General features: G+C 38.5%; 1 protein-coding gene across 1 annotated transcript; it reads right to left on the reverse strand.

Annotated features, from left to right (window-relative positions):
* Positions 1-1,115: 1,115 nt before the first annotated feature.
* On the reverse strand, positions 1,116-27,729 carry CHMP4C (charged multivesicular body protein 4C). Its single transcript, XM_003782518.2, has 5 exons — positions 27,357-27,729; positions 7,899-8,076; positions 4,883-4,997; positions 2,007-2,160; positions 1,116-1,538 (listed from the first exon to the last, which is right to left on the reverse strand). The coding sequence occupies exons 1-5, from the start codon at positions 27,544-27,546 to the stop codon at positions 1,474-1,476; spliced, it is 702 nt and encodes a 233-aa protein (XP_003782566.1). The 5' UTR covers positions 27,547-27,729; the 3' UTR covers positions 1,116-1,473.

Here is a 27,729-nt window from a genome sequence, read left to right on the forward strand (position 1 = left end):
GGTAGGAAGACTGCCCCAAAAAACAGCATATGCAAAAAAGGCTCCTGGTGGGATTGAAATTATTAGAGATCACATTTAACCGTTTGGTTTCTAGCGGAGAAACAAAGGTTCAGAAAGCCCATGACATGGGCCTCCTGCAGAGCAGGGACTGAAACCCAGGACTCCTACCTTTAGGTCTAGCACTATTCCCATCCCGTTGTGTCCACAAATGAATGTGGAGAATATCTATAATATATAACCTTTTATATATAATATTTACCATTTTATGGTCTGTGGTACATTATGGGCAACGTGTAATTTTAGAATTTATTTTCATTTACAAACAATTATGGCCAAAATTTTATTCAAGATATACTTTTAATTGCCAATATTTTTATGTATTTACAAGGAATATGCTGTAAAGTGTAAATAAATGTACAGGAGAGCACAAAACAGAAAAGAAAGAACACTCACACATTCAGTACGCTGAAGCCATAACAGCATCATAATGGCCTGGGACTGTTAATGCAGTTCCCTAAGTGGCTAAATGACACTCAGGAGATTCCCACTCAGCAGTGTAAGCTGTTAATTCTTTCAGACATTTTAGTAAATGCATCCATTGCCCCATTCCAAGCTTAATTGGTATAATAAATGTCAATTAAAGCTCCTTTAAGGTTTTAAACTGCAAAACTCAAGTGAAACTATTTATGCATAGACTCAGACAAGAAGTCTCTCCTAAAAGAAGCCCAGTGTATTTACATTTACCATGGGCTGCTTGCATACACACAGCAAACTTGTATTCACAGAGGAAAGAATGTTATTTTCCCCAGCTATCCTACGTATATCACTCTGAAATAGCTCTTAAAAAACTGTTCTGTGGGGCTGGGCGTGGTGGCTCACACCTGTAATCCTAGCACTCTGGGAGGCCAAGGCGGGTGGATTACTTGAGGTCACGAGTTTGAGACCAGCCTGAGCAAAAAAGTGAGACCCCCCCATCTCTACTAAAAATAGAAAAACTGAGGCAAGAGGATCGCTCAAGGCCGAGTTGGAGGTTGCTGAGAGATATGATGTCATGGTGCTCTACCCAGGGCAACAAGTTGAGACTGTCTCAAAAAAAAAAACAAAAACAACCAAACAAAAAAACTGTTCTATGTCTTATATGCCACTAGAATTCCGTTTTCTTTCAACATGTATATAGAGATCATCAACTATGTACCAAGACTAGAAATATAGCAGTGAACAAGGTACACCGACATGTCGCGGCCCCAGCAGTAAGGAGGGATTCTCTGAGACACTGCAAAAAAGCCCTTTCCAACATTCTATGTCTACCCACAACTCCTTTTTTAACTTTTACTTATGAGGCTTAAGAAACAATTATTCATCAAATATAAATATAAAACAGAGTCTTCATTAACTCCTGAACTTGGCAAAAAAACATTTTTTATGTCTTATGTATAACTCATTAATTTAGGTGCCAAAAAACTCCATTTTAGTTTAAGTAGCCCAAGCTGCCAATTGTTTGAAATCATCATCCTCTTCTTCTGCCCTCCTGGAAGATGCTGGAACATAAAAAGTATAAAAATTAGTCGCTGGTGGCATTCACACTTTCAGCATAGAAAACAGGTATGAGTTTACAAATAAAAAATGTGTTTATTTATGAAATCAAAAATCTGTGCTAAAAGGGAGGCCAGGTGCGATGGCTCACATCTGTAATCCCACAACTTGGGAGGCCGAGGCATGTGGATTGCCTGAGCTCATGGGCTAGAGACCAGCCTGAGTCAGAGTGAGACCTCTTCTCTAAAATAGCCGGGCATTGTGGTGGGCACCTATAGTCCCAGCTACTTGGAGGCTGAGGCAAGAGAATCTCTTAAGTCCAAGAGTTCAAGGTTGCTGTGAGCTATGATGCTATAGCACTCTATGGAGGGTTACAAGGTGAGACTGTCTCAAAAAAAAAAAAAAAAGGGGATGGGTCTGGCTATTCTTTTAGGCAACTATCCAATCATGGGTAGTTGAGTTGGGTAACACACCTGCTCGGGATCGGTGTGCAGGAGAGGGCCTGCTTGGCCTCCTCTCCGGCTGTGCTGGGAGAGATGAAGAAGGCACATTTGGAAGCCGAATATTTGTCATCTTCTTATTTAATTCCTCCTGTTCCAATTCTTCAAGTTCTGCCATCAACTCATCCTGAACATAAGAGAAAGAAAGAATTATGGAGTTAGCGTTTCACAACGTGGGTTTCCTCAAACACAATAACAAGAACATCTGCCACCCAAGTGATATGTGAGAACCCAGTGAAATGGAATGTTTATTTTGTAACTAAGACTTTTTTGCAACACTGAGCAATGATTAAAAAAATGAATATTTGGGGTTGTGAAAATTTGTTATAGTTAATCTTATAATAGTTCAGTAAACAGCCATTCAAGGAATTTGTGCTAGCTGAATATATAACCTCTCCAACAGTTTCTGGGAAATTTATACCTTGCCTGTCATTTTCCCAATGTGTTCTTTTTCTTTTCTTCTATTTAGAATCTATGAAACTTTAATTGGAGAAAATAAATATTTTTCTTTGGGCTAAGGCTTTTGAAAATAAAACAACAGGTATAACAAAACCATAATGCAGAGGAAGTAAAAAGAATCAAAGATACTAATATTCTTTTATCAAATCGCCAAAGCCAACGTAAGTCATGCATTTAGGTTAAGAAAACTTCATTTCAAGATGGGTATACCATACTTTTTTCTTTTAGAAATAATCCAAGGCAGTCTAGTTTAATCTTAGACTACTCTCTCTCCCCAAAACCTTAGAGAGGCAAAATTTGTTTGAGACTTTCAGGGTGGAAGTGAACTTATGCCAGGTCTGAGATGACCTGAGATAGTTCTGATCTCACTGGTTCCATACGCTCTCAGGTGGAGTCCAGCCCCTCTGAGAGAGAGGTTGAGAATAAAACTAAATTTATGATCAAGGGAAATCTGAGGTCGTCACTATTAGAAATAACCTGGGATACCCCTATATTCAACCAAGTAGATTTTTCATTTATTTCTACACTATTATTTATCACCATCATTCAACCAATTTAGTGAGAGCTGAGTCCTGGATGGGTTTTGCTGAGGATGCAAAGTTGAATCAACACTTCCTCCATCCAAGGAGCTTATGCTCAAATGTAGAAGAAAGGAACATAAACAAATAATCATCCTATATTAAGGTGAGAATAATAACACTATGGGGCAAGAGAGGAGATATTTAAGATAAGACAACCACAACATTTGATGGAGGCAGTGAGTATCAGACATACAGCTGAAAGACTGACCTCTGTTAAATCTACCTCATGCAAAGGAAATAAGACATGAAGGCATACAGCACGGGGCCTTAGAAACAGCATGGTCAGTGAAGGTTTGTGCTTTATGCCTCTCCATAGGCTACAAGAATTAAATGGCATTGGAATGAGTAGTCCAATGTCCTATTTCTGCTCACAAAACAATCAGGAACAAATACAGTAATGGCTGAACAAGCCAGAATTGCCAATAATGCTTGATACGTATCCATAGCACCAGAAAGATATTGATGTTTTCTTTGGACAGTAATCATCCCCACCATCATTTTCAGCCTTTAGGTACTAAACACTTATTTGATCATTAAAAAAAAAATTTTAATAGGGGTACAAGTGAATCTTTCTAAGAGTAGAATGTGAACATTTTAAAACAATAACTGAGAAAATGACATGAAGGCTGTGTTGACCAGTTTGATGGAAGTATTTCGGATTGCATGTGAAAACCCCACACTGTACCCCAGAAGTACATTAATGTACATAGTTACCATTCAATAAAAAAAAAATTTAGAATGTAATATGTTTTAGAAATAATCCAGTGATGCAATAATCTTTATTTTATAGACTGGAAAACTAAGAGTCAGAAGAAGAAAGAGATTTACAGAAAATGGCAGAACCCGTATTTCTGCATAAGCCCAGAGCCTTTTCCACCACACCACAATGCACTCCTTAGATGCTTGTTAGTATATGCTAAGGCTTGGCAAACTTTTCCTGCAAAGGGCCAAAGAGTAATATTGCAGGCTTTGCAGGTCACCTGTCTTCCTCTGTCACAGATTCTTCCTTGTTCTTGTTCTCTACAACACTTCCACATTGCGAAAAGCATCTTTGGCTCACAGGCTAAACAAAAACAGGCCACGGAAAGGATTTGGCCTGCAAGCCATATTGTACAGGCCCCTGGTATATACCATTTTTAAAGAGTGTTAATATCCCAATCTCACTTTTTAGAATTTCAAGAAACCATATCTTCCTTGTTAGATTTAGCAATTTTAACATCACCTAAATGCAGGAAGTTGGATCCTTTGCCATGCCAGTCTAAGATTCAGACTGTTTCTAGATATGTTCAAGTAGTGCATGTATGAGCTTTGAGTTGAAAGTCAAGTGCGGACACCACCATTGTAATTATAGTCTGTATTATTAGACTGATTAATCTAAATGGAATGTGTGTGCTAACAATGCACTCCATTTTTATTTTGGTGCAGAGCCTGTGTAATAGACAGAGGCAGCCTAACCTCTAATTTAACAGCTGCAAAGAATGATAGGTGTGTGCCTTGCAGAGTGACAGAGCTTGCTTTGTTTTGCCCAGATGTGTGGACACTTAATTCCTCTTAGTGAGGCTACTCAGGCTTCAACCATTAAAAAGTCACAATCTTTACATAAATCAGAAGCTGTTTTTCTCTTAATAGCTGAAAACATAATTAGGAGGTTGTTTGCCAATCAGAGCTAGTAAGTACTTCATTTTTCTCCTTAAAAGAAGTATCTAACAAATATCACTTATTCTTTAAGTAAAGAAAACTACCTACAATATGAAAGGCACCCACCCTTGAGAGCACTCACAACCCTGCATTTTTTATATCCCTACCTACCTCATCAAAGTCATCACCAAGTCCAACCCGTTGAGAAAATGCTTCTGAGATTTCTTGGGCGATATCCTGTTGCTCTGTGATCTCTTGCATCAGGTCATCTATTTTGTTCAGATCCCTGAGAAATAATATTTGGTTTAAAGTACTATAGAATTTTAACTTACAATTATGGAATTTAGCTATAATCCCATATGAAAAATAAATCAATTTAACATAAATCCTTAGCTTTTTTAGTAGGAGAATAAAAATTCCTGATGAGAATATTTCTCAACTTTAAAAATAATTTGCACTTCAAAAAACATAATCCTCTGGATGCACGTATATTTTAAAATTAAATCACTATTACATTTCAAACTCACTAGGAATCAAATTGAAGAGGAGAAACAGCCTCAACTCACTCGCCCCCCTTTAGCTGTAATAGTCACTTAATGGTATAAGTAGTTATCAAACAGTAATGTCAACCAGTGCTTCCCTGGTCCCCATGAAGACCACCGAGACCCTGAACTAAAGAAAAAACAGCAGATGGGACACATACAGATTATAAATGTGACAAAGAGTCCGGCAGCTGGAGAGTAGAGGGTGGAATGATGTTTAGCTAAAGATAGCAACTTGGGGGGAGGGCATAAAAACTGTGAAGTTCTCTCAAAGTAAGGCAGGCTTTGGGATAATCTCCCTGTCTTCCTGGGAGTCTGAATCTTGGTAATAAAAGACAGTCTTAACCCACATGAGTGTTTAGCTCTTGCTTCTGGGTCCAGCACCCCAATGCTATCAACATTTGCAGACCTATTTTGAAGTTTTGTCTGGTATGATACATGGAACATTTAAATGTATGCTGCTGTGCATCAGCTCTGCAGGAAAGGGAGCCCAGGACCACCACGGACCACCATGACTCTATGCAGCTCTCATCCACCATTTGACCCCAGCCCTATGGAAAAGCTAAACTCTGAGATGAGAGATCTATTTTCCATAATACCTAGTAGCTCTGGGATCCTGACTCCTGAAAGGCTTTCCCATAGTGGTGATACCCTGGGAGATGATTATTATTTGCAGTTTTGGCTGGGGCTGGGCTTGAACCCGCCACCCCTGGTATATGGGGCCAGCGCCCTACTCCTTGAGCTGCAGGCACCGCCCTACCCTGGGAGATTATTAAAGAGAGCGGGATTGAGCCTATGAAACCCCAAGAAGAAAGAGCAAGTGTAGTAAAGGAACCCAGGCAGCCTGAAGCTGGAATGGACGGCCGCTTCAGGACAGTTTCCAGCACCTGAGCTCCCCCAGTCCCCAATCACCTGGCCACGCTGTCAGCATCTAGTTGCCAGGTTCTGAACTACCTCTGTAGTACCCTGTCTCTGAATCATTCCCCAGCTCTAAACTAGGCCAGTCTAATCACATATAAGAGAAGCAACGATGTCTCTCATTATGAGTAACCTATATACTAAAAGTTTGATTCCCAGTGGGATTAATCTTTTCTGAGTTTCTCTGACTGTGTATACTGTAAAAGGTGAGTATTTTTGATATATTTTCAAGTAGTAATTGAAAAGAATACTTTCACCACCCTCCTATTACCCTTTATCTCTAATCTTTATTATTCCATTTATAACAAATATATGTAGGTCACTACAAAAGTTTTGAGACAGGTTGTGCTATGGTCCATAATTTCACTTGCAAGAAACACAACCAGCCGTGTCCTTTCTGATTCACCTGTGCAAGTTTCAACTTCCTCAGATTATTGGTGTTGCTGGGAGGGCTTCATTTGTTTGTGAATCGCATGGGTTTTATATTTCTTGTTATTTGTGTATCTCAAAACTTTTATAATGGCCACATTCAATGAATGCATTTATAAAAAGGAATATGAGAAAAGAATGGCTAAAGTTTAGTCCTGGGAGTGAATTTTTCTCAAAAGAAACACATAGGTATGATGCTACTAAGCTACTTGGAGAGTTTGCAATCCATTTGGTACCCAGTTTATAGTAACAGGAGAGGATTTCCACTCTGATAATACATCTACTGATCTCTCTGAAGCTGTCAAAGTGGTGGCTGATTGTTAATGAATTATCAAAACTAGAAAATGTTAGAAAGGTTGGCTTGCTAACCCAGCCTCTACCTTTTCTATATTTTCCCATCCTATGGAAATGCATCTATACCCCTTAGGCACTCATTACCTCTTGCTTCCTTGGCCCAGGTCCCACTATTATGTCCAGTATCAAGAAAGAGTAAGCCCCAGCCATTCATTTCTCAATGTGAATGTAAAACAAATTGCCACCAGCTCTGCTACCACTAATATCAATTATTGAGTATTTTCTGTGTGCCAGGAACTATGCCAAATGTATCTAGTATCTCACTGAATCTCACAGTACCTATAGGAGGTATCTTTTTTACTTAACATATTTAGCATAAATAAATATGTGAGTATTTACTTTCTTGAGCTACTTCCTTATTTACATATAAAGACAGAGAATCAGGGAGAGGAAAGTAATTTGCTCAAGGAATAGTCTGCAGTAGCACTCGGATTATAATCCTGAATATGTGACCCCAAACAAATGTTAATAAGTATTATTCTATGTCAGTGGTTCTCAAACATTGGTTAGCATCCGAATCATGGAGAACTCAGTCACCAACAAACAAAAAAAACCTCCTAAAGCCCAGCCTAGTTCAAGGCATCTGGGAATCTGCAGTCTCTTTATTAACTCTCTAAGTGATTCTAACCAGGTTCCATATTTGACAACTACTATTTCATGGTTGCAGATGTTGACACCAAAGTCTTTTTAAAATTACAGAATTAAGTTATTTACAGATAGAGTTTTGGCAATTGTGAAGGAGCCGGGAAGCAGTAAAAGTACATCTTCCTTTATAAATGGTCTTATTTTTAGAATGTTTCTAATCTTTCTCTGAGAGAACATTCATTCAATATCAAAGAACTTGAAAGAGTAAGCCCATTTTTGCCACAATCATCAGATAGTTCCAAAGGCTCTTCCCAACACTGAGAGAGCTTATAACTCAGAGGGAGACCCAGGTCACTTACATGTTTTCATGAGCTGCTCTCATCGCCTTTGCTGCAAAGCCCATGTTCTTTAGCACCTCGGTGTTGGTGTGTGAGTTTTCTAGGGCTTCTCTCTGGAACTCAATGGTGGAAAGTGTGCCATCAATCTGAGTGAGTTGCTTCTCAAACCTTTTCTTTCTCTTCAGTGCCTGTAAGGCAGCTAAATGAGGAAGAAGCCACATTTATAAGAAACAAGAACCGAGACGGTCACCCAAGAGACATTCTGCTCAGCATCAACCATGGACTTACAATTGCCAATAGCAAAAGACAGGGAGTATAAACCCGAGGAACTAAAGGTTCTATCTGTCCTCTCGATCACCTACACCAATTACACCTCACTCAAACATTTTGTTATTCTTTTCTTCTAAAGCTCTGACAAGTGTAAGAGGATGGAACGTGAAGTTTTAATATTCCAGAAATGTTTCTATCAATACCAGATTTTAGGGAAAAAAGATAAAAGCATAAGTAAAAATCATGCAACACAAAAGCCAATTTTGCAATACATGTGGCATCCAGTTTATAGCAACAATAGAGGTCCTTTTAGAGAAGGACCTCAAAGACTGTTAATTCTAGACCCAATTCTTTCAATTCTTTTTCTTTTTCTTTTCTTTGCCTTTTTTTTTTTTTTTTGAGACAGAGTCTCATTATGTTACCCTCAGAAGAGTGCTGAGGCTCACAGCTCACAGCAACCTCAAACTGTTGGGCTTAGGCGATTTTCTTGCCTCAGCCTCCCAAGTAACTGGGACTACAGGTGCCTGTCACAATGCTCAGCTATTTTTGTTGTTGTTGTCATTGTTGTTTAGCAGGCCCGGGCCAGGTTTGAACCCACCAGCCCCAGTGTATGTGGCCAGCGCTGTAACTACTGAGCTATGGACCCTGAGCCAAAGACCCATTTTCTTAAAGGCAAGTTCTCTGAGATGCAGAGAAGTTAAGTGACTTGCTTAAAGGTAAACAGCTACTGGCAGCTGGAACTTAGAAATGCTGAGCTGCGTGTCTTGGTGTACAATGATTATGAGATGGTCATTAAGGATACATGGAACCATGAATGTCCATGAAATCAACAATGGCCAGAGTCACACTCAAGGACTAGACGATGTACTCATGAGAGAAAAGAGCATCCCCTTCAGAGTAATGATATACAGATAATTCTCCCATTAACACTTTATCAAGATAACCCCACTTGCTTACTCTGAAACCACAAAACTAATACAGTCCTTTTGACTGTGGCATCTTGGAAAGCACCCAAGCAAAGGTCATAAAATGTCTATTTTGTTAAAGCATTTAGGGAAAATTCAGGTAAAGAGCTGCAGAAAAAAATGTTAAAATAAGGGTAAGTGAGAATTAAATGAAATTGGTAAAAGAAACTTACATGAGTTCAGAGTGAGGCAAGTAAGTTCTCTCAATCAAGATTTCTAAAAGAAGTCTCTCTTCTAACTCTGTTTTAATCTATTTCTTCTTGTAATTCCAACTTTTTTTTTTATTCCAATGCTCTTAACTTTAGTGTACACAAACTCATAGCTATTATACATTTTTGGTGGATGTTATTGATAATCAGTATAAAATATTCTCTGTACAATTTGATCCTTTCTGCTTCATACTCCATTCATATTAAGTTAATATTTAGTTTTCTTTTTGTTATAATTTCCATGTAATAATTTTTACATGGATATCTATGTCAAAATTATTTTCAATTGCTTTTATTTGGTATCCCTATTACAAACAGCACACACTTGTTTGTTTAGCTTGTGTGATTGTTTTTAACCCATTTAGATGATCTCAATTATTTAATGTGAGGTTTTCACTCAATCTTATTTACTGTGATAACTGATATGCTCCCTAATATAGTCCTTTTACTGTCATCTCTTTTGTTTGCTATTTGCTACACTTTTTGTTCTCATTCTGCTTTCTTGTCTTTATGTAGATTGATCAAATTTTCTTTGTCCACGCTTTCCCTTTAATTATTGGACCATTACATACACTAAGTTTAATCTCCTAATGGGCACCCTTGTATTTAAAACATACACATACAAATAAATGAGTTTTTTAACCATGTTGAAAATTAATCAGGATCTATAATTTACTGTTCCCAAAGATTCCCTTCCCACCTCTGCAATGTCTGAGTGAAATAATCTGCACTTTTTACTGGTTCCAGATGATTACCAGGGTTTTTTTTGTTGTTGCTGTTACACTTTGAATTTTGGAGGAGAAATTTTTTTGTTTTAATGATTAAGTTTCGTAGACACAGATTTCAAGTCATCACACTAAGCTATGCTGTTTACCAACTTATTCTCTTACTGTTGCTTTGCATATGCCAGATCGCCCTCTTTGTTGGATTGCTTTTTTATTTTACTAAAATGAATCCTATAGTATTTTTTCATTTTTAGGAAAGGTGAATAGACATAACTGTCTGAATTCTAGTCGGTCTGAAATTGTCTTTATTTTGTTTCAAACTTGAGTAGTGGTTTGGACTTTTACAGGTTCAATATATTTTAAAAATCTTAGGCCATTATTCCACTGTCTTTGAGTAACCAACATTTCAAAAGTTTGGTAATACAATTATTTTCATCTTTTTGTACATAATCTGTTTTCTTGTTTCCTCTCTGAAAATGTTTAAGATTTTCTTTTTAATCTTGGAATTATGAAATTTCACCAATATAAGTCTAAGCATTTTTTTTTTTTTTTTTTTGCTTTTTCTAACTAAGTATTTCTTGAGTACTTTTGTTGTTAAGAATTAGGTCTTCTTTCAGCTTGGGAAAATTGTATTCAGTTATTTCTTTCATTATTTCTTTCTCTTCCATTATTTCCTTCAACTCCCTTCTGAAATCCCTATTTATTTGAATTTAATTGTACATACCATTACATGCACATATCTTCAAAACATTCTGTCTTTTCTCTTTTGAAATTCCTAAAACATTCTATTCTTTGGCTCTATCCTCTCTCTAATCCATTAATTTATCTCTGTCTTTTTGATCTATGTCCTAGGAGAATTCCTTGACTTTATTTCCAGATCACTAATTTAATTTCCAGCTATATTAATTCTATCTTTTCCACATTTTTTTTTAAAAAATAATGTTTTTAGTTTCTAAAAACTGTCTCTTATCCCCTAGTTTCTCATTTTTATGGTGGCCTATTCTTGTTCTACAGATGCGATCACCTCTTGCATCTCTCTGAAGACACCAACATAAGTTTTATTTTTAACCTCTTTCATTTCTGACATAATCTATAGTCTCTTGGGTTCTGTTGTTTGCTTTGCATATCTTGATCTTTCTCTTTCAGACACTTGCTCTTCCTCAAAATTCTTCTAATCTTCTATTATGGGTTCAAGTAAATGAAAGACTAGAAAAGTTAATATAAGTGGCTGTGCGTCTTGTCCTCATGAGAGAGCACTTCCTTATGAGGCATCTCCCCTAAAAGGGAAGGCTTCCCACTGCTCTGTGTGAGAACTGGGTGGGGTATACCAGCAGGCTAGCTTGGGATAGGCAGCAACAACACAAGCTGAGGATTCCTATTATTGCCAAAGAAAGGCTTTCCAGTGGGTGTGGAACATTTTTATTTCCTCTGTGAGTGGTGACTTTCCTTCTCCACCCCTTCCTGCCCACCGTGGAGCACCAGGGATACCGCAGGCTCTGCTCTATTTCCCAATCCAGGTGCAACATTACCATCCAAGTTCTTGTTCACCAGCATTTATACTTTATTTGCAGAGCAGATTTTGTTTAACCTACCCTTTAGGAAAGAACTAAAACAATTCTTTTACGTGAAATGGATTGAAGTCCTTTTTACAATACTACCTTTAAGAGAGGCTTACCACCTTGAAGGGGGTCAGGGTTTTCTCGACCACACAGAGAGAATGGCCCTGTGGATCTATACCTACTGCTGAATTTATTACAATATATTGCAATTATTTATAAAAATTACTCTACCACACCTCTTCTATGGTTAATTATAAGCCCCTGGAGGAAAAACAGAGCATCCTATTTACCTGTTTATCTACTACCTGGTCTAGTCCCTGGCACATGGCCAAAAAAGATGCATAGCAAAAACTAATATTTATTAAGATAAGCGCTTTGTGTGCATTATGTGATTCATGTCTTTTAACTCTCACAAAAACTTCAAGGGTAAGTAATATTATTGAACATTTTACAGAAGAAGATGAGATGAATTAATATTAAATGAATAAATTTGATAATTTTGTGTACATACTGTAAGGTCCACATAGGATAATGGAAAGAGTGTGGCCTTTCAGAGGGCGAATCTGTCTTCCATTACTTAATTGCTATGTGTTCTTGGGCAAGTCGTTTCCCTTCTTTAAACATTAGTTTGCTGTTCCAAAAATGGGGATCATGTCAGTCTGAGTGATGGCAAGAATTAGTGATAATTTCTGGAACACAACTCACATAGTCCCGCTGAATGGTAGGGAGGTAGCAGCTAAATCACAGCAACTTATACAACATTCTTAATTAATGAGACTATAGTTCTAATATCTGAGACCATGGAGCTGCAAATTACCCAAATTGTTTTCACTACAACTCATCATAACAGGAATGTAATCTTACAAAACATCTCCACATTTCAATAATTACAGCAAACAATATTACTAAGCAGAGAATCCTAAGAACCTGCTAAACTGTACCCAACATACCCCGCAGTGGAGAGTTCGGACTGTGTCTCCTTCCTATCTTGTCAGTCTGTTTGTCTCTATGCTTATTTAGAACCTGAAGATATCCATTGATTTAAAGTGGTTTTCTTTCTCTTCTTTTTTTTTGTTTTTGGAATTTTTTTAAGTTCTGCATTAAAAAATGTCATGTTTCCACGTAAAAATTAATTTTAGTTTACTTTCTAAAAATTAAAAAATGCAATTCAGTATAAAGGATGAAGCTTTGGAATCTTTAGACCTACCCTGTAATCCTACCTCTACATTAAATAACTGTGTATGATAACCTTCATGTATGACCTGAACTCATCTGAAGTTACGTTCCCTCACTTGTACAATAACAAGAATGCACAGAAGACAACAATAGAACACTGTGCCCTGGGGTTGCCTAATTACACATCTGGACCCTCGCTATCCACAGCTACGTGGCTTTACATAAATTGCTGACTGGAAAATGGGGGGTGTAACTCACCAGGGCTGTTGAGAATTAAATAAAGTACCATACATAAAGGGTTTAGCCTAGGGCCTGGAACATAGTAAGTGACTACTAAATACTAAGGGTCATCATCATCATCATTATCAATTTCTTTGTAGGCTGTTCAGAACCTGTGGTGGGAATTACATGTTATATCACCTAACCTTGCAAATGCTAGTTATTAAAAATAATAAGTTCTGGTTTGAACATAATCTTAAATCCCTACATTAACATATGTTTCCTGTTTTTCAAAATATTTGAGAGATGGGGGCAAGACACAATTGTAAGAGGGACTTTACCTAACAAATGCAATCAGTGTAACTTGGTTTCTTGTACCCTCAATGAATCCCCAACAATAAACATATATATATATGAGAGAAATTTAAAAATACACCTTGAGTTGGAGCCTCCACTTACACTATAATTCCCTTACCACAAAATACAGATTGGCCTACATCAGACTCCCAAACTCAAAGGGACCCAGGCAGGTATTGACAGTAAGTGAAGCAGAAAGGGGGTCAGGGAAGAGGCCTTCTTTGTTTTCTTGAAACAGAGAAAGAGAGAAATAGTTCTCTACTATAAAAATAGAAAATAATGCAAAAGTGAGAATAAAAGCCAGTGGGCACTGGCCTCAAAATCGGGTTATCAAAGGAAGAAGTGAGAACTCCTGTGACCTGGGATCACATATCTGATCTAATAGAAGCAACACTGCTTGGCTGCTTGAATTCAGTCCATGGCTGCCACGAAGACCTGTAGTCCCAACCTACTACACATTCAAAAACAGCAAGAAATCTGAATTTGCATGCAAAATCCCCTCATTTTTAAATGCTGACTGACATTTTTCTACAGACTCTGTATAAAGTGAAGCCAACGACTGTGCCTGGCTGGATCTGGCCCAGGACACCTGACATTTACTGTCACTTCTCCTTGGCCCATTAAACTTCTCCCAAACATTAAGACAAGAAGCTTCTGTTCCAAATAGCCAGCAAGTGTACTTGAGTCTCTCCAAAGCTGTTTCTTAACATGAAATGAGAATGCCACAAGTACATCATGATTTGGGCAGGCCTTAACTTTGTTTCATTGTAAACAACTTGAGAAAGAAACAACTGTATTTTTTTGAAGGCATGTAACAAATGCTGCAAATGAAGCATTGGTCTTGACTTGGCAAAGAAGGACATTTTTAGCGTCGTGAAATATAATCTCTGTAAGAGGTGCAATTTAATCTTCCAAACTCCTGAATGCGCTTTTAAGCAGCTGGTGAGACCTGGACAACATTCTTTCTAAAACAAAAGAAGCTACTATATTCCTTTGTGGTGAAGAAACAGCCAGGGCTTTTGTCTCCTAGCATAACAGTGAGGTTCCTTCAGCAATGGAGCTGCAGAACAATTTATATATTCCTGCTAACAGGACACATCAGTCCTTACTGCTGCCCACTGGGGACTGGGATTGAAATGTAAGAATTACCCCAAATTGAACCAAAATTAAACTAGCCCTCCACAGCTCTGCTCCCAAAGGAGGGAGGCTATCCCAAATAACTTAAAATAGCAGAATGGAGGTGCAGTTTCATTGCTCATGTAATGTATAGGGCGCTTTGCTTTGAAAAGTTAATCTGTTGTTCTTTACTCATTCTGGGCATCTAAATGTGTACATTGTTAATCCATTATTGTCCAAACAGGAAGAAACTTTTAAAAACCACCATAGCCAAACTTGTTTGTGAAATATGAAACTGCATAATGATAGCTCTTCTCTACCTTGGAATGGACAATCTCTAGAGAAGGGCTAAAAGATGGGGTTCCAAAGAGGAAGCCCAGTTATGAGAGTGTTTAAGAGACATATGTCATACATAATTGCTTATGTCATCTTTTGCTTTTAACTGGGAAGTTTCATGATCGTGTTTTATTTGGGGAACTTTAATGTAAGCCCTGCTCTTACTCATATACAAATCACATCATTAATTACACAATGCCACCTATTTATAGCACATTGTTTTCATTCTCAAGAAGCACAATCTTAATAAATGTCATCAAAAGCATTTCATAAGTGAAATAAAAACAAAGGAGTTCTGTTTAACATCATGGATTAGATTGGAAACAACTGGGGAAATGTTAGACAAATATTAGACACTCATTTGGACAGGGTATTCCATTAAGAATCTCACTGGATTTCTTGACTTTTAATTATATTATCATTATTATTATTGAGACAGAGTTCCACTCTGTTGCCCAGGATAGAATGCCATGGTGTCAGGCTTAGCTCATAGCAACCTGAAACTCCTGGGCTCAAGCAATGCTCCTCCCTCAGCCTCCTGAGTAACTGGGACTATAGGTGCCTACCACAACTCCTGGCTATTTTTTTCTATTTTTAGTAGAGACAGGGTCATGCTCTTGCTGAGGCTGGTCTCAAACTCCTGAGCTCAAGGGATCTGCCCACCTTGGCATTGCAAAGTGTTAGGATTACAGGCGTGAGCCACCATGTTCAGCCTACAAATATGTTTTATACATTCTCTTCAGTCATTTAACAGCTATGTACTGAAGATCTACCACATGCCTGGTAGGGTAAGAGTGACTAGAGGGGTAAAGAAATAAGATAAGCATTTGGTTACCTACTTATTATTTGGCCAGCATTTATTGAGCACCTACTATGTCAGAGGCACTGTGCCCAGGGTTACTAATGTGTAAGTTACATTCTTTACCTCAAGTAGCAGAGAAGATACAGAGAATAATGAGAGACATATTCAAGGTACATTGGGTACACAGAGGTACGTATAAGCTGACTCTGGGAAGTAAGGGAAAGCTTTACAGATGACACAAGTTAGTTAGATAAAGGCTGGGTGACTATCTACACATATTGATCAACATACTGATCAATCAAGAACATGAATGATGAAGGATCGTACACAAAGGGCTGCTGCCATTCCCTGCCCCTCTCCCTTCTGCAAATCTCATATTGATGCAAAGTTTCTGGCTGAAATATATTGGAAAGTAGGAACTGCAAACCTTAAAAAGAGAGCAAATCATACCAGCTTGCCACACCAGCTGGATCTTATATGTAACCTCCATATTTTCAGAGATCTCCGCAGTATTAAATGTCATACACAGAATTAACAAGACAGGTAAAAGAAGACTAGAACCCAGCAGTGATATATAGGATGACATAATGGCAAAAAGAATGCCAGAGAAAATAATAAAAAGGAATGAGATTTTGGAGAAAGTAAATAAGAGATATTCTGAGGAAAGGATGTTTAAACGTACAATATGTCTGTAAGCCAGTAACTTTGGACTATATTTTGTGTTTAAAAAATGGTGACTGATTAATATTATAAAATGTAAAAGAGAAAAGACATAGGCTGGCTGAGCAGTGCCCTCTCCCTTCTCCAGAGAGAGCAAATGAACAAAGGAAATTATTTTCCAGCAGAAATGCTGCTCCTCTCCTCGTTCTACAGAGCTTGAGGTTGTTTTTGAAAATGAGGCAGTTCTTAGTGCTAGGATATTGTGCAAGAGAATATTAGACGACGTAAATCTGAGAAGGCAAGGTCAGGATCTAAAAGTGCCATCAGCGTTAAGTTGTCAAAAAAGGAAAAAAAAAAATGCTTATATCAAAGACTTATTTTACATACCCACTGAAATTCTCTTTTCTTATAATTGTTTCAGAGGTCAATTGCCAAGCAAGTGGAATTAACCTGTTATTGGACCAACATACCAATACATTCATTAAAATCTACTTGATACTCTCGGTAAAAAGAAAAAAAACCCAATTAATTGTTTGACACCAGGCAGGATATAGAATTAATTGAATGAATGAGTTTTTTATTTGCTACTAATATTATTCATAACCTCACTAATTGGTAACCTTTATGGGCCTGTCATCACCCAGAATATAGGAAAAACTGTATGAATATGAAACCAGCAAATATTAACAGAAAAGCTCAGTAACAGCTAATTATGCTTAATTTTACAGGGCAGACATGTATAACTAAAGATGTAATTTATTATACATACATACTAAGTATTCCTTGTTTGCAAGATGGGACAGTATTCCATAATACTGTGCCTGTGGCTTGTAGATGATCTACCACCTGAAATTTGAGAACCAATAAACTATATCCCCGTCGCCCTTTCCAAGTTTTCCCTATTTATGATTCTATGACTATTCCTTTGAGACCCTATAGTCAAAAATTCTTGAAAACTATACATCTCCTTAAGGTAACTATTAGTGTTTGAGATTCTTCAAGAACAGATTTACCTTGAAATTGATGATTTCTTTAATTTTTCAAATATCCTTTAATTTTTTTCAACTATAACATCACCAGATCAGGTCAATTTTCATACATGAAAGTTTTCAAACTGCTCATAAAATGATAAAACACGGGCTTTTATGTAAGTGATGTTCAAAATACGTACAAATTAGCTTACCATAATCATTGTTTTCTGCTACAGTTAATAGAGTAGAAGTTTTGAGTTAAGATAATGTCTTTGTTCAAACTTCAAGGTTGTATTCACTTTCACTTTATATATACTAAATATAGTAGGACCTCTGTAAGTTGACTACCCAAGGGACTGTAACAATTTGGTCAACATATAAAAGTGGTCAACATAAAGAACTAAGCTGGCTGTACTGATACATACATATGGTGCATGTTGGTCTATGAAAATTAGGTCAACTTACGGAAGTGGTCAATGCAGGGAGGTGCTCAACTATGGAGGTTCTACTGTATACAGAAAGAAATGGTAATGTAAATAGCACTGTTCACTGAACAAGACCTATTGAACGTTACTGCTACAGCAAATAAGACACACCCAGCAAATAGGACACACTATGTAGCATATAAAACTAACCGAAAGAGCCAAAAAGACTCACTAGGAATTCATATTTAAATAGAAAATAAAATGTCCAAAGTGCTTGTCAAAGATTTGGTTGCATAATTTCATTCCTCTAAATTTGCATTTAAGCCAAATATAAACATGCAAATTTTATGGCATTTAAGCTAAAGAGTTGACATTAAACTTTAATTTTTAAATAAAAAAATTAAACATTTGATGCAAGGATTCCCAACTTTAATAGAGAATAACCTACTTTTCTTTTCCTGTAATTTAAAAATCACTATTCTTATTTGCTTGCTTATTGGGTGTGTTTCATTTTATGGGTAGGGATTATAGCATGGGCATTTTAAGTCACTAGAGTTCTAGATTTAGGAAGAGATCGTGTCAGCTGCACAGAACAATGAAAGCAAGAGTTTCTAGCTATATCCCATCCTCTCATTAGGAATACTCACAAGTTAACAATACCTAGAAAAAGGGCTTGGCAGTGGCTGAAGGAGCTCTTACTGCTTTTAAGCTCTTACTGCTTGGAAGCTTTGGACAGGGTCCTATTTCCAAGAAGCAATCCTCCATTAATGCCAGTTGTTTAAAGTAAAGAATCAAAATCTCTGGCACAAGAAAGTTAATTAATTATTCAGGGACAGGGGCAGTGGCTCATGCCTGTAATCCTAGCACTCTGGGAGGCCGAGGCAGGTGGACTGCCTGAGATCCTAAGTTGGAGACCAATCTGAGCCTGAGTGAAATCCCATCTCTAAAAATAGCCAGGCCTTATGGCTGGTGCCTGTAGTCCCAGCTACTTGGGAGGCTAAGGCAAGAGAATCACTTGCGTCCAAGAGTTTGAGGTTGCTGTGAGCTATGACACCACATCACTTTACTGAGGGCAACAAAGTGAGACTGTCACAAAAATTTAAAAAATAAGTTAATTATTCAGGAAATGACTTACTCTATGCTTTATATTTAATCCAGACTCTGGCTTTGTTTGTTTGTTTTTTCTCTATCTGAAAACTTTTAAGCCAATTTTGTCTTTGTTAGAATTTTTATCAAGTGACAGAAAAAGAAGGGGATTGTTCATTGATTTTACTTTAAAAAAAAAAAAAAGTGTATTTCAGGTGGCGGAGCAAGATGGTGGACTAAAGACAGCTTCTTTGCAACAGGACACAGTGAGATTGGGGAGAGAAAACTCTGGGCACCTCTGGCTTGTGGGCTGTACCCAGAAACACTGGGAGACTTCAGGACCCCAAAAGGAAGATGAAAACAGTGGGGAAGCGGCAAGTGTTTGTGATTGGTCAGACGCTGGTGACTGCAGCGGCAGCAACTACAGCAGCGGTTTTTTTGTTTTGTTTTGTTTGGGACTTGGGCACTTGGTTGAGTTACCTTGGGAGAACGTGGGCAAGTGAGAAAGTGACTTTGAACAGCACCCCAAGGCTGGAACTGAGCCTCTGTGGCAGAACAGAGCGTTCATTGTTCAGCCCAGGCCAAGTGCAGCCATTGTGGGAGAGTTGCCTTGCAGGCTGGGCCTTCAAGGTCCTAGAACAAGGCTGGTTCTGGGATACCTGATAAGTGGGCAGCCACGTCTAGAGAGATCCAAGTGACACACACTTTCCTGGGGAAGCAGATGCTTAGCCAAGGGACATGATAATGTCTCAGGGTAAAAAATCAATGTCCACAAATCAGTAGCTTTCATGTATGCCAATAACAGCCAAGTTGGGAAGCAAATCAAGGACACCGTTCCCTTCACAGTAGCGTCAAAGAAAATGAAATACTTAGGAATACACCTAAAAAGGGGGTGAAAGATCTTTTCAAAGAGAATTATGAAACCCTAAGAAAAGAAAGTGTAGAAGACATTAACAAATGGAAGAACATACCATGCTCTTGGCTGGGAACAATCAACATTGTCAAAATGTCTATTCTACACAATGCAATGTACATTAAAATACCAACATCATATTTTGAAGAACTAGACAAAATAGTATTTGTTTTGTATGGAACCAGAAAAAAACCTCTATTGCTAAGGCTATTCTTAGTAATAAAAACAAAGTCTGAGGCAACACCCTACCAGACTTCAATCTATATTAAAAGTCAACAACAATCAAAACAGCATGGTAATGGTACAAAAATAGGGACACAGACATATGGACCATAATAGAAAACCAAGAGGTGAAACCCATCTCTACTTCCCATCTGATTTTTGATAAATCAAACAAAAGCATACAGTGGGGAAAAGAATCCCTACTCAAGAAATGGTGCTGGGAAAACTGGATATCCCCATGTAAAAGACTGAAACTTAACCCATGCCTTTCACCCCTTACAAAAATTGACTCAAAACGTCTTAGAAGAAAGTGTGGGGAAAGCTCCTGATGATGTTAGACTGGAGAAAGGTTTTATCACAAAGACTTCAGTGGCCATTGCAACACAAACATTAATGAATTGGATTAATTAGGCTGAAAAGCTGCTGCACAGCTAAGGACACAAGAAGTAAAGCAAAAAGTCAACCTTCAGAATGGGAAAAGATATTTTCAGGGTATCAATCTCACAAAGAGTTGATAACTAGAGTCTACAGAGAACTCAAAGTAATCAACAAAAAAAGATCCAACAATCTATTGACCATTGGGCAAGAGATATGAACAGAACTTTCTCTGACGAAGACAGACAAATGGCTAACAAACATTTGAAAAAATTCTCATTGTCCCTGATCACCAGAGAAATGCAAATCGGAACCATCCTGAGATGTCACCTACCCCCAAGTGAGAATAGTTATCACAAAGTCTCAAAGCTACAGATTCTGGCATGGATGTGGAGAGAAGGGAACAGTTTTACACTGCTGGCAGGATTGCAAACTAATACAACCTTTTTGGAAGGAAGTATGGGGAACCCTCAAAGAACTCAAATTAGACCTCCCATTTGATCCTGCAACCCCATTAGTAGGCATCTACCCAGAAGAAAAAAAATCATTTTATCATAAAGACATTTGCAATATATTGTTGCAGCTCAATTTACAATTGCCAAAATGTGGAAACAACTTAAATGCCCACCAATCCAGGAATGGATTAGCAAGGTGTGGTATATGTATATCATGGAATACTATTCAGCCATTAAAAAGGATGGAGACTTTGCATTTTTTGTATTAACCTGGATGGAGGTGGAACACATTCTTCTTAGTAAAGCATCACAAGAATGGAGAAGCAAGAATCCAGTGTACTCAATTCTAAGATGAAGGCAGTAGGTGAGCTAATACAAGGGGTGGTGTTGGGGAATTAGGGAGCAGGAAGGGAGGATGGGATGAGGGGTCATGTTGTATGGCACACCTTTTGGTGGTGGGACACAATTACAAGAGGGACTTTACATAACAACCACATCAGTGTAACCTAATTCTCAATGAATCCCAAACAATAAAAGAATAATAATAATAATGAATAAATAAAAGGGGGGAAAAAGTCATAAAAACTAAAACCACCAGATACATGAAAAGTACTGAACAAGTTAAGTTTAATATAGCAGTAGATGTAGGAATATGCTTTAAAAAATATTCTCAATATTATCATTATATTTAAGTACACATAGAGTCACATGTACTTAACCATAGTACAAAAAATAAATAACAAAATAAGTCATTTGTGCCCATTCCAAAGCTAGTAAAGCCCAATAAACTGAAACAGAAAAGAGTATTAGATCCCTTGCCTTACGTTTCACTGGCTAAAGTTTTACATATTTTTGTTTTCTGTTATCTTGAAAGTCATCTGAAATACATACTGTGAAATACACTATGAACACTCTGCACATCTGTGGGTAAGCTCACAGTACACTCCCATCATATTTTCTTGAAACTATATCAATCCTATGACTTTGGCATGATCATAGTGTTAGCAATAATTTTTTTACCTTATTCTGCTTGATCTAATAAACTGAAAATTAATATAAATCCAGGAAATTACATTCTATGCTTACTATAAATATTTCCCAAAACGTGGTGTCTCCCACCCTTGTGGAATTTAAGTGAAAAAGAAGAAATGCTACAATATTTATAATACTGCTCCCATGCATAAGGCAAAAAACAAACTAGATGTGATGTTATGTAACATAATATATAATACCAACTGCTCTTCTAGAAGTAGCTACAACACATCAGAAAACTGTCAAAATCTGTGTCACACATGCTTGAAAAGAATGATCCTAGAACAGAATGTTCTATCTACGCTCTAGTTTCTGAGGAATTCGAAAAGAAGATGATAATTACTAGAAGTCAACATGAGTTCACAGAGATAAAAAACACCAAACTAGTGTCACAGGCTTCTTTGGATCACTAGATGCTGACTCAAAGAACAGCCAGAGACTGACTACCCACTGGCCTAATATCACACACATGAAAATCATCCAGAAAGCTTTGAGAACTCAAGATTCAGAACCTTATCTCAGGTCTCTTGAAATAGGATCACCTGGTGTGACATCTTTAAAAGCTCTCCAGTGAAAATGATGAAGTTAACACACTACCAAAATCAGCATTTGGAAAGCCCAAGTATGTGAATATAGTTAGGTTTTGGGATTTTGGTTTTCCACAGGGCATACTGTGGCCTTGTTGAAGAAAGGAGGAAAAGTCGGAGATATAATATGGGTTAGGAATGCGGATCAAGTGTATTTATGACTAGATGAATAACTGAACTCTTTGAGTGCTGGTCATTCCTTAGCTGAATCTCAGATGAAACATTGTTGTCATCATGTGGGAGCCATCCCGGAATGAAGTCTCTAGTGGCATGCCACAGTTCAGTCCTTGGTTCCATCTTATTAAATAATTTAACAAAGACATTTACAACAATAAAGACTATGGATCAAATCTGTGGCTAATTCAACTAAAAGAGAAATAGCTCATATTAAAAAAAATGGAAATTAAAAATATTTATTCTAAGACAACTTAAGGTGACGTTTAAGAGTAATGAATGTAAAATACTAAATGCAACTCAACATATTGATCTCAATAAGGGGGTGAGTCAATCTTGCTGGGAGTTTTAACTCTTTCCAAATACAATGGGAGAAAAGCAAGTGGGAAGGTCATCTGGAAAAGCATATGCAAACTGAAATTGAATTAAGAGAACAAAAAGAGATGACAAACCCAGGACACTTTGTGCTGGTCAGTACCTAAGTGAGTCAGTGAGGGTGCTGAGTCCATAGAGGATCCTCGTCATGGATCAGAGGAGGGCAAGAGATGGTGGGAAAAGGAGAAAATTTAAAACAACAGCTTAAGTGAACAGGGCAGATGTTTTAGGTTCCCTCGTAGGGAGGGTAAAAGCCCAAAAGAAGTTTCTAAGAGGAAAGAGGGAAAATGAGGTGGAGGTTGAAGAAAGAATCACATTTCCATTGATTTATTTTTTTCTTGAAGAGAGGAATGAAGGGTAGGAAAGTTAGGACCTGGCCTAGGTATTGGTTGTTAATGCTCCAGGGATAATTTTTTTTTCCTCCAGGCTCAGAATACTGAGTATGGTACAAAATAAATAAATCATCAAAGGCAACTATGTGTTAGGATACCTAGTTCTAGATTGAATTTGGAGAAGTCTGAGTCCCCTCCTAACGAGTGTGAGTTACAGTACTGTATGAACTGTACGAACTTTCCTAAAGAGACCTAAGGCAGGTGGCTACTGAGGACCTGCAGGAAGCTCCCCACATGCTTCTGCAGGGGTCACACAGGGGAAGGTGGGTAGAGATTTCACATCTAGGTATCTGAGTGATGAAGGAGGAGAGCAGAAGCAACAGGAATGGGTGTGGGAGGAAAACAGCAGAGAGTAATCCCATCCAATTCAAAACCTCATTGAATAATACATCGTAGGTTCTCAAAGTGTACTGGGGCTCAGAATCATTGAGTTACTTATTCAAATTTCTGGAACCTCCACTCAACCTACTAAATAAGAATCTTCAGTGGGGACTTATGAGTGTAGATTCTAATAAGCGTCCAGAAAGAAAGTTGGTGCAAGTGATTTAAAGACCACATTTTGAGAAACTCTTTTAAGAAAGGAGGTCACCAGATCAGTTATCTCTCCCAGGGGAACTTCCATCAGGGTCCTGCCGTCTATGGCCGTCTCATCTTACCTATGCCTTGCTTTTGCCCTCACCAGCTTGGCATAACTAGTTGACTCTGTTGTGGTCCTTCTTACACGGATGTCCTTCTAGTCCCCAGTGTTTGAGGGCTGTAAAATAAGCTCTGTGACAAGTATAATAAAAAGGAAATCAAGAACCTGAGGAGGTTCCTCCTACTGGACCTTAGCCCAGTGGGATTGTGCACAAAGAAGACCAAGGTCTATGTCATGAGTCTGAAAGCAAATTCATCCTTGCCAGTATACAGCCTGGGCTGTGGCCCTCCCTTGGAGGACTCCCTGCCTTGAAGCCTCTTTTCACCACACAGATTCCAAATGAAGAGGTATAAGGGAATCTGCACCCGATTTTCTGGAATCATGTGTAATGATAGCAGGTAGAGGTTTGGGCCAAATTTGCCTTCACTCTGTATCAACCTTTCATCTCTCCAAGTCCAAGCTCCTCATAGCTTGAGGCCTGTTGACAACCCCAGACTAGATCCACCCATTTTCACATAATAACATATTGGGAGTTGGTGTTCAGCCCCAAATAAAGAAAGCAACACAACCCAGACTTGAGTTCCTGGAAATAAGGCACGTGGGGCACTAAATGTACGGGAACACTGACTCTCAGGGTCACACGTGTGTCTCACTAGCCTCACCCGCGACCCAACCCAGGTGAGCAAACCTCAGCACAGTAAGTCATCACCAGGGAGATGAAAAAGGTGAGGTTGAGGAACAGGAGATTTGTACAATTAATTGCTGTCCTGTCCCCAAATATGTGAAAGAGCTTCATGGGACAGATGGAGTATATTTATTTAATGTTATTCTAAAAGACAAAATTTGGGCCAATAAGTCAACCAACTGTAGCTTCTAAGAAATGCCATTATTATATACAATATAAACGCCATTATTATATACGATATTTATAGAGCACTTTATCAAATGCTTTACACAATTATGTCATTCATCCTCACAACTCCAAGGATCTGCATTATCAATGCTATCATACAGATTAGAAAACTGAGAATTATATAGGTTAAGCCACTGATCTAAGGTCACAGAGCTGCTAAGTGGCAGGGCGGGGCTGGGAACCAAACCAGAGCTGTGTGCTTTGAAGCCCAGTTTCTTAACTACAACACCAAGTTACTTTCTATCAAATGCATAAAAATTGGATGGAGATATTATATTTAGACAAAATCCCTATAATCATCTATAGTGATGTTATAAAAAAAAGACCTCATAGAAGAAGTTACCTGGTTTATTAGGAAGATGCTGATATTGAAAGCATTTCCAATGCCTTTTGTAGTTCAGATTATAGGTGACCACATGCTACTAGCCTGGTCTTACTCCCAGGGCCACTATAGAGAACCAGGTCTGAGATAATACCAGGGAAGCTTCCAAGGACAAAGTGTTCATGACCAAGTGTTAACACCAATTGGTTATTTGCACTTGGTAGCTTTCCTGATTTAAGGAAGCTGGATTGGTGGTCTTAACTAACATTATCTTTACATTTTTTGTCTTATTTATAAAGTTGACTTCTGACACACTTCAATGCATTGCCAATTATAGAACATTTATGAAAACAATCAACAAAACCCATATTACTTTACACATTTGTCTTTGAAAGCAAATCTACATTTTTTTTTTTGAATGATTTGTTCAATCTCAAAATGGCTGCCAGCTTTATTTTTTTTTCTTAATTTATGGTTGGGGATTCATTGAGAGTACAAGAAACCAAGTTTCACTGATTGCATTTGTTAGGTAAAATCCCTCGTACAATCATGTCTTGCCCCCAAAACAGGTGGCACACACCAAGCCCTCACCCCCTCCCTCTTTCCCTCTCTCTGCTAATCCCTTCCCCACTCCTCCCTCCTTCTTCCTCTCTCTGCTCACCCCCTCCCCTTGTCATTAATTGTTCTTATATCAAAATTGATCACTTCCTAGCTGATGTTCATTGTTTCAGAGTTTCTAAACCAATATTTACTGAGTAAAACCTCTGTAGAAAAAACTACAAAAGACTCTAAGAAAATGTCAGAGTGCACATCAAACAGAAGGGGAAGGGACAAAAACCAGGATGGCAATGACGTTAGTAAGCCATAATGACACGGTCTCTCTTCAGAAATTGCCATGTGATATCTTGCCAAAGTATTTTCAGACAGAAAATAAAAATAGAAACTAGTAGTTAGCTGTAAAACAGGCTCCGGACAAAAGTTTTATGCAGTAGCAGAGAGAACGAAACGACCTTTTTATTGTCAGCAATAAGTAGGCATAAATGTATGTGGCACACTTTTATGGGAAGGTTTTCGAGGTCAACTCCTTAAGATATTGTTCCTTTCTTGCATTAAACTATGGCACATCATTTAGAGTGAGCTAAATTTTCCCAAGGTTTCATGACGACTAAAGACGACTAACTTGAAGATGCAAATATTTGGGCTTTGGAGGTAAACAGAATCCTGTATTACCACTTCTATTCTGGGTCTGCCATTGACCTAGTGTTACAAGAGCAAATCACTTCAACTTCTCTTGGGGTTTTTACATGTGTCACAGGTGCTGTTTAGATATATTCCTATAGAGAGAGCTTTATACTGAAGAAACTAATCAATTCTGGCCAAGAACAAAGGACAAGGTGCAACAGGAGCACCGAGAATCATTATTGACTCAAAGTTCCTTGTGTGTGCCAAAAGTCACTGATAGAAAATTTAATATTTAATTTCTCCACCTTTTTTATTAAGGCCACAACTGCACATCATTCAACCAAAGTTTTCAACAGTTGAGGAGAAAGGTAAGCCAGAATATTCTGGAATACGTTTCACTAAAGATTTCAATGCATGTTAAAATGTATCACTTAAAATAAAAACATCGAGCAGAAAACTTGATGTTCAGTGTTAGAGTCAGAAAGGCTGGACTAAGGAGAGGTGAGCCAGGAACAAAATTTATGGGAGTGCCAGAAAACTCAGCAATTGAGATAAACAATACTTTAATGCACTATTTTTCAAAACTCAAAATTAATACAAAAATAGATGAACAAAATATCACATTTTAAAAAAGATATTTAAATAAAGAAGTGCTGCACAGAACAATAGGAGAACGGATGGCAAGAGAAAAAACTCAGTAATACCAAATTTTTTCTTTATTTAAAAATTTTATATTTTGTTCAGCATGTTTTGTTTTTTGCTTTAGTTTTGAGTCTTTTAAATAATGCTTAAAAATACTGTCCATCTTGATAACTGAGATGCTTGGAAGCCCCCTCGCACTTGGCCACCTAGGGGGAGTGTCTTGCTCAGTAGGTCCCAGCCAGCGCCCCGGGGATCAGTAGCAGTTCCCTGGAAGGCTGTAGGAGACACCTGGCCGCCTGCGGGCCCGGAGTGCGGGCCCTCCCCAGGGGAAGGGCAGGAGGTAGGGGCGAGAGCTCGCGCCGCGGGCCCGACCCGAGCCTACCTCGCTTGTTCTGCGTGCCGTGCTTCTTGGCCAGGGCGACTTCCCTCTGGATTCGGCTTTCCAGGTACTCTTGTTTCTTGCCCAACATCTCCTCAGTCTCCCGCAGGCGGGCCAGGGCCTCCTGGGGGTTGGGAGCCGCTCGGCTCTTAGAGGAGCCTCCCCCTTTAAAGAACTTGCCCAACTTGCTCATGGCCGTGGAGTTGGAGGGCGAGCGCTCCCCGGGCCGTGTCAGGAGCTCCCGGGGCCGCGCCTGGGAGACAGGTGAGCCGGACAGTCCTCCCGGGGGCCCAGGCCGAGAAGGCGGTGCTCCTGGGAAGCAAGTCGTCCGGGGGCAGGTGACACACACTCCTGGGCATTTCCTGGCCGCCCGCTC

Source organism: Otolemur garnettii, unplaced genomic scaffold (assembly GCF_000181295.1).
Source record: "Otolemur garnettii isolate 467f Iridium unplaced genomic scaffold, OtoGar3 scaffold00004, whole genome shotgun sequence".
Lineage (NCBI taxonomy): Eukaryota > Metazoa > Chordata > Mammalia > Primates > Galagidae > Otolemur > Otolemur garnettii.